This window comes from Crassostrea angulata, chromosome 1, assembly GCF_025612915.1.
Source record: "Crassostrea angulata isolate pt1a10 chromosome 1, ASM2561291v2, whole genome shotgun sequence".
In the NCBI taxonomy this organism is placed as follows: domain Eukaryota; kingdom Metazoa; phylum Mollusca; class Bivalvia; order Ostreida; family Ostreidae; genus Magallana; species Magallana angulata.
Window position 1 is genome coordinate 15,348,259 of NC_069111.1, and position 11,523 is coordinate 15,359,781.

General features: G+C 34.9%; 1 protein-coding gene across 1 annotated transcript; it reads right to left on the reverse strand.

The window, feature by feature from the left end:
* Positions 1-61: 61 nt before the first annotated feature.
* On the reverse strand, positions 62-8,210 carry LOC128161642 (uncharacterized). Its single transcript, XM_052824966.1, has 13 exons — positions 8,067-8,210; positions 7,561-7,705; positions 5,100-5,317; positions 4,859-4,990; positions 4,486-4,602; positions 3,889-4,052; positions 3,505-3,751; positions 3,275-3,400; positions 2,930-3,121; positions 2,546-2,787; positions 1,448-2,449; positions 1,235-1,346; positions 62-762 (listed from the first exon to the last, which is right to left on the reverse strand). The coding sequence occupies exons 2-13, from the start codon at positions 7,631-7,633 to the stop codon at positions 559-561; spliced, it is 2,829 nt and encodes a 942-aa protein (XP_052680926.1). The 5' UTR covers positions 7,634-7,705; positions 8,067-8,210; the 3' UTR covers positions 62-558.
* Between the last annotated feature and the right edge of the window lie 3,313 nt (positions 8,211-11,523).

An 11,523-nucleotide genomic window follows, 5' to 3' on the forward strand; every position in this document is an offset into this window, starting at 1 on the left:
AAATCTTCATTGTGTTTCACATTCAAATAGTTCATCTTGAACGCAGTAAATAACAACCAAAAAAGTATATATTATTTTAATTCGTAAAAAATCAGTAAAACTATAAACGTTTAAACCTCTCTACCATAAAATTTTACACAAAGAGACAAAATTGAACAATCTTACAAAAAAGTTTCTACATTTCATTTGGAAAGTTGCTCGAGTGCTAGGTTTTTAGCCAATAATATTTATCAAAGATGGCATCAATAAAAATGTTTGGATGCTTGCTTTCATGATTGGTAGGCGGAATTGGTCACATAGGAGAAATTTAAACTGGAATTTTTGAGTTCGGTATGATAATTATCACTTCTCTTCAGTATATTTTAATATCACAAATTAATGAAATTATAACGATTCCCAAAAGTAAAAATTACCCAAACCATATCAAAACCAATTCATTTAGCCTTTCCAGTGCTGCCGTTTTAAATATTATCTAGTGCCTTTGTGCTTTAATACAGTTCTATAGTATAACTACAAAAAGATTTGAAAGTAATGAAATAATGCAATAAACAAATATAACTAAACGTCATATTGCTTGCTTCTTGTGTTTTCGTCGCCGATATAAAATCCTCCCCCGGACGATTTGGGATCGATGGCAAGCAGACAACTGTCTATAGTGGAGTCTGACTTTAATCCTACTCCTAAGGATGTATCCGGGAGAAAAGTCCTAAAGTCGGGAGAAGACGAGATCCCATTTCTGATTTCCTGTACTTTCTCGAGGTTCTACAATGAATCCCAACATACTGTCATGTAGAAAAATGTGTTTCACTGTTTCAAAATAAACACTGGAAAGCATTATTTTCCTTTGATGCTTCATTTATTACAACAGTAAAGGCGTTCGTGCTACTGTGTAACTTTCCAATCCAGTCAAGTTTCCTGTTTTTGGCTTAAAGTGGTTTGAAAGAACGAAGGTGATGAAGACGTCCATTAAAATATTTTTAGGGATTTTTTTAGTTCATTACTTGGTAATTTTTTACTGCAAACATGCACAATGTGTTCACTGTTTTTCAAAATTATTACAAGAATACAAACCTTATTAAATTTTACATAATCTTCCCAATTATCACAAATGTAGACATGCTCTTAAAACATTCAATAAGTCTCCTAACAATAATCAAAATATAATGATTAACATTTATAAATGCTTTCGTTAAACTGACTTTTCGGATATGAAATGAATTTATAATGAACATACCTTCCTCGTCGATTCAATCATGTTGTGAGTCATAGCAATTCGCTCACTGTTATTTCGTGTTAAGAAATCGTTCTCCAACTCACTTGTGTCGAAATTGTCCGTAGTGTTACGTCTACAAAAATCATAGTCACAAAAATGTATAACCAGTTGATGATAAATTGACATTTAGATTACTCTATTAATCTTGCAAAAACCACATTGATTTACATGTACCGCTTTCGTCTGATATTTTGTCTCATAGGTTTGTTTCTCTGCAAAACCTCCAATGGGGCAGAATCGTCAACTTCTTCTCCGGATTCGTCCGACTTGGAGGAATCTTCTCGATCGTCCAGATGCACGCTTTTCATGGACGCTGACCGACTTTCGATTTTCTCCCACAGCTTAACTTCAGAATCAGCAGAATGGATATTGCTCAAAGACTTCGTTTGCTGGTATGAATTGAGACTTCTTTGGTCCTGCCGAATATCGTCATCCAGAATATTGTCCAAAGACTTGCAAAGTCGGCCAGTGAGTTCTGAAATCGTTTCTGCTGGTGTCCCATTTCGATGTGGATTAACAAATAATACATCACGGTAATCATCATTGAAGTTCGTAATTCCTTCATCTTCATCGTTGTCCTCATCTTCGCCATTGTCCATAGCAAGGAGAACGTCGGAGACGAACTGCAATTTCTTTTCACTGGTCAAAGCCCTAGATGACGTGATTTTATAAATGAAATCAACGGCACTGTCCGTTTTCATCGACCAATTGCCAGACGACTGGATCGATGACGTACTCTTAAAGCTGCGTACTCGGTTTGAGAATGGGTTGTTGTTTTTATTATGTTGCTGCCAGGAGTTTGCGCCATTCAAAAAGTTCCCTGGATCATCACCTTTTCCAACGCTTCCACTTTCAGAAGAGAAACCGAGTGCATCGGTATCAGAAGACTCATTTCGAACATGTCGTATTTTTCCATCGCATCCAATCCGGAATGAAGACTTGGTTTGGTTCTTCTGATGGTTGCTCCGGGATCTGCATATTCTTCGCCGTAGTCTAGAGGGTCTTTGTCTCTTGAAAGGACTTAAGAGAACGGGGTTGATTTCGGCCTCGAATTGCTCTGCTTCGTGTAAATGTATGTTTTCTTCAAAAGAATCCTCCTGTTTCCACGCATGAATTGCCTTAATGCAACTGACATCTAAATATGTATCTTGCATGATCGAAATGAGGACACGAAGTCTAAAATGAAATTTATTTGAATGTGTTTTGAATCTAATTGAAACTGCAGCAAAAGAATATTACTTTGTCAGTATGGAATCGAAATTTATAAATTACCTATTCGCAAGCTTCCTTCCTCTTGTTTTTGTTGCAATGTCTATTTCTCTGGGAGCATTTTTATCTAATATGGCGATGGGGTCCTCTTTAGGCGCTGGATGCTTTTTGAGGAAGGTCCGGACGCTGTACTTCCAGTCAGGCGGAGCCGAGAGAAATGATACTTCGTCCGGGTTTGTTTCCATAGCGAGGTTACATAATGAATTTGGAATAAAGTTCAGGGACCGTTTGTACCAAGTCAGAGACTACAAATTGTCAAGAGGCTGTTAGAAAAACTACTAGGCTAAGTACATCTACTTATTATAACATATCAAATGCAAAACATAACATATACAATTGCAAGGACAATTAGTATAAAATCTAAAGGGACGAGGAATTTTTGCATACCTTCTCATAGATGAAAAAGAACACATGAATGGATGTGTAAATCTGATTAATCGAATTAAGCTGATGAGTAAATGGACGAATAGTGTTGGTAAGTCTTTTGACAACCGCCTTCACGTTAGATGAGTGTTCACTACTTTCATTCTGGACAAACCGGAGATGCTGTAGAATCTGTGTGGCAGTTGACATCATTTGCTGTAAGCAAAAAGTACATCCAGATGGCTTTATACATGTGCATGTGTTTTGATGTTTTGCTACTTGTTGATGTATTTTCTATGATAATAGACTGTGTTTTGATACTCCAAATATTGATGGAATGATTGGTTTGTTTATTAAAAGGGGCGTTACCGTGGCAGGGTCATACAGTGTTGTTGCAAAATGAGTCCTGTACATCTCAGCTTGCTTTAAACATGACGCAAGGGTTGGATGTTGACTAAGTATCGGCCAAAAGCGTTCCGAGATATCCACACAAAGCTATGCAAAAACATATTAACATAGTCAAAGATATAACCAAATGCCATAAACTAAATACGTTTCAAAACTCCCTAGTCGTTAGACTTACTAGTCGTTAGACTTACTAGCTCTGCTTCTTCTCGTCTAGTTTTGATGTCTATTTCCTTGTCTAGGAAACAGTTTAATTCCTTCCATATTTCGTCCAACTCCTTCTGAAGTTGCAAAAGCTGGTTATACATTGTCCGCACATGCGTAGTGACTTCCATTATAAGAATGGGATGAAGATTGCCCAGCGGGTCGTTTTCGGAGCGTTCGTCCAATAAGTGCAACGCCTGTTTGCATTTCTGAATCGAAGTTTTGATATTGCTTTCTCTAAAAAGATACAAGTTTCAATAAAACACTATGTTTTTGCAACTCCATCAACGTCTTTATTTATGTAATGTCTTTTAAACGATGATTCAATTAAATTTTGAAACATCTCATTCTGATTACAATTTTCATGCACCCACCCTTGGAGATTTCGATAACGCTGGTATATATCCTTCTTGTGCCTCCTGAGTTCTTTAGAAGTGTGTCCATTGGTTTCATAGTCCTCTAGAAGTAAGGTTTTATCTCGGATATCTGCCGATCGCTCCAATGTTTCTTCGGATAGCGCCACTGTCGGAAGAATTTTCTGGAAAAGAGAAACAAAAATCTTCAGTGCTGAAAAAATAGCGACTTAACCATAGCATGTTTATTTAGGGAAAAAAAGCTATTTGCGAAAGAATATGTATTTGATATGATATTATGCCAAATAGTGTTCTGATCAAAAAATATAAGATGACTTGAGGCCCATTAGACAGAAAACGTTTCATATTTCTTGCATAGTACCTACGTGTTTTGGCATATATCTTATATAAAACATTGCCTTTTATTTGTAATTCTAACGACTGATGCACTGATTTACTTATGAAGGTTCCATTTTAATCAAAGGACATCGGTAATATAACAGTCTGGTGTTAATTGTAATGTCAGACTGGTAATGAGCTCATTAATATTATCAGACTAACGATTGTGAAATGTTAAGCTGTAAGAACAGAGGAAAGACGTCACTGCTGTGTTTTAACCTTAAAGAAATACATCCACGAGTGCTGGTCGTAAGCAATCGTCCCTCCAAAGTCTCTGGTCAGTTGGGAGGGTTCAATCTGGGTATGCAGAGCAGTGATAGACTTTAGCAAAATAGACTGCAACGGAATAAAAAGAATCAGTGACTTTTAAGATAGTTCTTTGAAATACATGCATTACTTTTATCAAAATAAACTGCAGTTAAATAAAACGAACACTTGTATAGTGCCGGTATTACTTACAATATAAAAGATTAAGTCGACTTAACATGGATTGGAACGAACTAGATTTTTTTCTGAATTAACGATCATTGTTCTTATTTAACATTTACTACATAAGTATATGGGATAAAGAATAGGAATATCAACTGCTTACTTTGAATTGGCTCGCAAAAGAAACTTGATCTCGTTTTTGCTTGATACCAAGAAGTTTCTTCAGTGCATGGCTTTTGCCTCTTGATTTAGGTTTCAAGACATACAGAACAGCAACGGTGCCTTTCTTCTCTAACTAATAGAACAATAGACGATTGACTTTTTATTACAGAAGGCCTCCTCTAGTTATAATGATACAGTGATTACTCATAAAGAATCTCTTTACCAATATTGACAGTGAATACCTCAAGGGACTGCAAAGCTTGTACTAACAGAGCCATTTTCTCTTCGCTGTAACCTCTGTGAAAGTCTGCCAAAAACGCCATTGACTTCCGCTTTAGAATTAATTCGGCGATGTCTGTCATGTACAGAAGAAGTCGGAAGAGATTGTCGGATGACCAAGCCGGTGTCTTCTCCAAGGCGGGAAACGTTATCAGAGGGTTCCCAGCCATATCTAGGCCGCCTTCAAGTTAATTTGAAAACAGAAAGGAATCAACGTTTAGAGTATTTGTTCAATTATTTACGCATGATGTGCACGTTGATATGCCTATACATGTATATATGTAGATTTATGACATGGTTTCTTTCACAGGGGGGAGGCAAGATGTAAGTAAGGATTTTATGAATGAATGTGGACGTGTTGTCGTGTCGTGTTGGGTAACGTGCGTTGCATTTCATTGAATTAAGTGTGTAATGCTGTGGACGTATGATTTACGACGATGGTTGCACTTGTGGGTTTTGTTAACAATATTGTTTCTGTCTTTGTATTAGTTTAGACTAAATCTATCCTAGTTTTTGTGAAAGCTTCCGGGTACAGTCTGTAACATTTAGGCATCGGATGTCCCTTAAAGTAATTCGATCATTTTAATTGGCAGTATTGGTTGCTGAGGTCTTCTTGACTGCACAATTGTGATATATCAATATTTAATCCTCATGTAACAATTTCTCTTTCGCCATCATTTCACAAAGTGTCTAGTTAAAAATTCAGTAGAATTACTCGCGGGTAATTGTCGCATATTCACGGTTCTTCCTCTATCGGTGTTACTCTACTCTCACTGTCTGCAAATCCAATTGGTCTGAAATAAAACCCGACTTTGCTTTTAACCTCCTCGGATTAACCTAGCACTTACGATATTTTAAACATTAATAATTCATTTCAGCATATCGAGATTCATAAATTTGACAGAGTTTGACTTGTATTTTCTCTTCATAATTCCACCGATCATAATCAATTATTACCCCTTCCTTCTTTTAGAAATCGGAGCTAAACATTGCTTTTTTGAGGTACATATTAGAAAGCCTTCATTCCAGTAAACAAATTGTTTTCGTGTGTTATGAAAATGATTTCATCTAATGTTCATCGCATTGCCTTGAAACGAAGTAAGAAGGGTTTTGACCCTGGGAGTGGGGGGATTGGATACAGGATGGGATAGATGTATTGATTAGCCGTGTGGACCGGAAAAAGATCCTCATTCGATGACCCAACCCCTCTCTCTCTCTCTCTCTCTCTCTCTCTCTCTCTCTCTCTCTCTCTCTCTCTCTCTCTCTCCATCTCTCTCTCTCTCTCTCTCTCTCTCTGTGTGTGTTCACTATTTTAGATAACACTCCGATTGGTACAATATGTTGTGTTAGTCTATAACAAGATTTACGTCATATATATTCAAGTTCAAGTATATTAGTGAACAACTACAAAACAAATGCAAAGGTGTACAGGGTCTGTACTTGATTTTGTGGAGCATCAGCTGATGGTGTGCTTTTTTCGTGTTTGTTTTGTAGCGATTGGATTTGTTTTCTAAGATTGCTCAAATCCACCATTATTTGATGACAGTCATTTAATTTTTGCAGATGCTCGGCAATTGTTCGATGTTATGACTATATTAGAGATAAAAAAATAGTACTGTTGACGCGTATTGAACAAGTAGAACCATTTTAACAAGACCTTGGACATTCGGTTGGACGTAGCTATCTATTTCTTGCGACAAAACAAGTTAAAAATGACGCGATTTCAAGCGAAATATGCACCGATTGCGTAGTTTTAGCTCAAAAGCCAGACAAATCTTGTTGATTTAAAGAGCAATGGCTGAGTGGCCAGCAATGAAAAAGACAGGCCTACGTCACATTACTGTTTGACACAGCTACCCAAAGTCCAAGCTCTTGTTAAAATGGCTCTAACAACACTAACATGTGCACGTCCACTAGGTTTTACATCTAAGCTAAATTATATCGAGAAAGCAAGATATATAATATCCTTTAGAATGATTCTTACATCTTAATTCATAAATACAACTGTACGATATAAATGGACACTTAGTACCGTTTAATTTAACTAAAGTTACTCAAACGATTTTCGTTTAAAATAACCATATTCAGTTGTTTATATTTTATCTGTTTTAAAATGTTACGATACCATGCTTTTGAATATCGTATATATTTAGTTAAATTAATTTAAGTATCCCTGTTGCTTTGACGTTCAGTCTATGGTTGATGTGCGGCTTGCGTGCAGCCAACTATTTGTTTCTTAATTAACTGATATTGCAATACGTAAATTGCAAAACAATTTCCATTAGAACTGAACTTTATATATTTAATAAGAACAATTGATAAACAAGTCTGACCATCTAATATGAATATATTTCGTTCGCCCGGATGCGCAGTGGGTCATTGATTCTGCACGTCCATTCACGTGTCTTTGTCACATGTTCTTACCCGTGAAGATAGCGTATCCTTTCATCATAACATCCTCGTCAAATGAGGCGTTAGAATTCGTTGACCTCCTCATTCTGATTCACTTGACTCTCTAACGAAGGGAGGGTAATGCGATTTAGAAGATTTACGGGTGTGAAGCAGTGCTCTGTAATGACAAAACAAGTTTCATTTACGTGTACTAGAGGTCATTAAAATATATGAACTTATGTAAACGTTAAAGTGATGCAAAGGGTGTTCATGACTCAGCTTTTCCATATAAATTACGTCCTGTATCTTTATTTAGAAAAAAAGTTGTCAGAATATGATAATACAATTTGTTTAGAGCTTTTATAATATCAAACGTAGTTCATGATAAATTGTTCCGTTTGCTGGTAATATTCATATTCAATATTTCTTTATTATTCTACGATTGGCGTGTTTTGGGTCAGCATACATAATGCAATATAATTGTAAAAAAATAGTAATAGGGCGTTAATTGATTGTCAACTTTAATAAAGAAAGCTTACCTTGTTCAACAAATCACACACGAACACCTTCGAAGACCACACTTTTACAAAGAAAAACAAAGTTACCTATATCCCCGTATATTGTAAAAACACAATAGAAGATGGAAAAAACACCTTGGCAAACACCACTTGCCGTATTTACAAACACCTATGTAACGATATAATGAGCGATATAATCACTATGGTTAATGTCAACCTGGGCTCTCTAGCCGTGTATATACAGAACAGTGGACATAAAACATCGCCATTTTATTGCCGGACATATCAATCTGTCTTTTGGACAGTGATACTTGTCAATAATTTTGTACTTGTAATAATTTGGTCATTTTTGGTGACAATTCGTCCCAGGGGACTTTGGTCACAATTTTCTCCTTTTACTCCAATTCTGGTCAGTTTTCCTATCCGTTAATCATTTTTATATTGGACAAGCGTTGCATGTGAACAACTCCTACACATATAAGCAAAACAATGATATAAATCGTGAACATACTTATCCGCTGGGTACCTAAGAACATACACTAAACTGGTCGCCACCGGATCCCACCCACGCCCTATCACACACATTGAAAAACATGACACGCAGTTTTATATATTTACCGGTCACAAATATAGGAATGAGAAACTCGAAACAAAAATAATGATTTTTTTTATTATCGTACCCCTTTCAACCCTACCTCTATCCGAATGTTAAAGTGGGATAGAGAATTTTAGCTAAAAATATTTGAATTTAATAAATTTTACCTTATTCTCAGGATTTTTAGGGATTAAATTCGTATATGAATAGATTCATCGAATCGGGTAGAAGCATATTCAAGTTTTCTAAATTATTCTTCTGGTATTGTGCATTAACACAATTCAAGTATTAAAGCTATCGGTCTCTCTTCTTGAACTTTTACAAAAAAGCTGTGTACCGCACAAATAAAATAAATAGCCACTGTGGAGAGAGAGAGAGAGAGAGAGAGAGAGAGAGAGAGAGAGAGAGAGAGAGAGAGAGAGAGAGAGAGAGAATCGATGGATCTTTACAGCTGTGCTGATTGATAAAGAAACATAACTGTAACTGCATCATTTGACGATGTTTTTCGTGTGATGAGTTATCGGTTGTTGTGGTGAAAGCTCAGAAAGTTGGAGTCTTTGATGTTGCAAATGTATTAAGGTAAGACACACTTCATAATAAGTCTGTAACGTCCATTATAATATATAGATAATAGATCAAAGTTACTCATTGATAAAGATATTATCACTAAATGAAGCTACTCACACGGAGCTGTAAATATGGTAAATATATTCTTGCCCTGGTTTGTATACAAACGTCCTCATCTGTATGTTCTGGCAACCACCGATTATAAAATAAGTCAGGTCTCAATGTTATAAAATGTATCAATACTGGCTTGTTTTGATTTTGAGAGTGAATTATTTAAGTGTCACAAAACTGCTAAAATGATAAAAAGGCCAAAAATCAAATGTGTTTGTTGTCTTACCTTACACGTGCAACAGCTGTTTCAAACAATTGATTTTTCTAGTGTTTGCGACTGTGGTGAACATCTACAGATTCACAAACTGATTATTTGTACTGGTATATTTGAGATGTCAGTAAAAGAAAGTGTAACATGTGGGGAAGATTAAAATTTTACCTAATCATATAAAAATTAATTCATCAAGTTGTTTTTGATAATTTTGAACGGTGTTCTTATGTTGATGTATTTAAAAGAGAGATCGGTGTATAGTAGTTTAGAAAGCTAGTAAGTTCACCTAATCTTGCCATAGTAAAAGATAGACACTTATCTATACCAATGCATGAAAGACTTTGTAAATATTGTAACACAGGAGCAGTTGAAGATGAATTTCATTTTTTATTCAGTTGTTCTAGATATATTCATTTGAGGACAGTTTTTGAAAGAAATTTATATCCTATATTTTTTTCAAAAACGTCAGAAATCATTAATGATGATTTGAACGTACTTTATTGTGTAAATTACACAAGGGAATTGGAAATAAGTTCTTACAACTTACGTGTTCCTCTCCTAATGATAATACATACAATATATACAATTGTTATAGTGAAATTACATTTTACTTATACCTATTGACTTCATAAATATGAATTTACAAAGTATTTGTGAAGATATAGTAAACAGTGTTGATATACAGTATAAAAATAGCAAAACAAGAAAAAAATCATTATTAAATCTTCCAGACTCTTTTATAAAGTTTTGAACTGCTAAAAAAAAAATAAAGCAGTTTGTATTGTAAGACAAATTGTCACTACCCCAAAGAAGCAAATGTGCATTGATTAAGATCAAGTAATTCAAATATATTGTTTCAAACATTTACATAATTCTTGCATACAAAGAAAAAGTGATAAACCGATGATCCTCCTTTTGACCACAAATACAATTAGGTAATTCAATAATGTTATTTCTGTACAGATCATAATTCGAAGTACTTCTGTGTCTCAGTTTGGTATATAAACATCCTCCTTTTGACCACAAATACAATTAGGTAATTCAATAATGTTTTTTCTGTACAGATCATAATTCGAAATACTTCTGTGTCTCAATTTGGTATGCAAAATATTAATAGTGCGTTTACCAAATGAAAAATGTTTCGGAGGTTGAGGAATACTTTCAGTAATATTTTCCTTGAATATGTTGAGAGACGTTGCTTCCCTAACTTCTAAATTGAGAGAATTCCATTTCCGATTAGTGTCAGGCGCAAAAGATTTTTTTATAAGGTTCTAATCTGCTGATTGGAACAATAATAATTAATATAATTTTCGCTATTTATTGTATGATATATTGAGACATTTTTTGTTACTGGAGAAATGATGTTGCTCAAGTACGCAGGTACATGATTTGTATAAATTTTAAAAATGCTTATTAATTTAGCCGTATTACGTCGACTGACAAGAGGTTCCCAGCCAGTTTCTGTGTAGAGAGATTCTGTAGAAAACCAGTAACAATCCTTTCAACTCTTAATTGAACTTTTTCTAATCTCTCCATGTCAAACATTTTACAACCGTCCCATACTACAGAAGCATATTCAAGAACTGGTCTAATAAATGTGATATACATTTTTGATAAATAAGTTCTATATACCTACATGTAGAGTAAACTTTAGTTAATTAAGGTTAAGGTTAACTTCTGTTTTAATAAAAAATCTTAGTCAGTGTTGAAAATAACTCATTTATCAATAAGTGTACATCATACAGAAACTGTGCACTAGCTTAATTGTTAGAACATTTTTCCTAGTCTCATACATTAAATTTACACGCCGGAATGCACAACATCCGGAACGGGATTCAACAAGTTTTACTGTGATATATCTTACTTTCATACTGAAGTGTAATAAAACAATACTTCTGTTTATGCATATGTTTGGCCTGTGTCAATAAAAATGATTGTATTTGTATGTCGATACAACTTTAACTTTCTTATTTTTTGTTTCAGCTGTTCACATG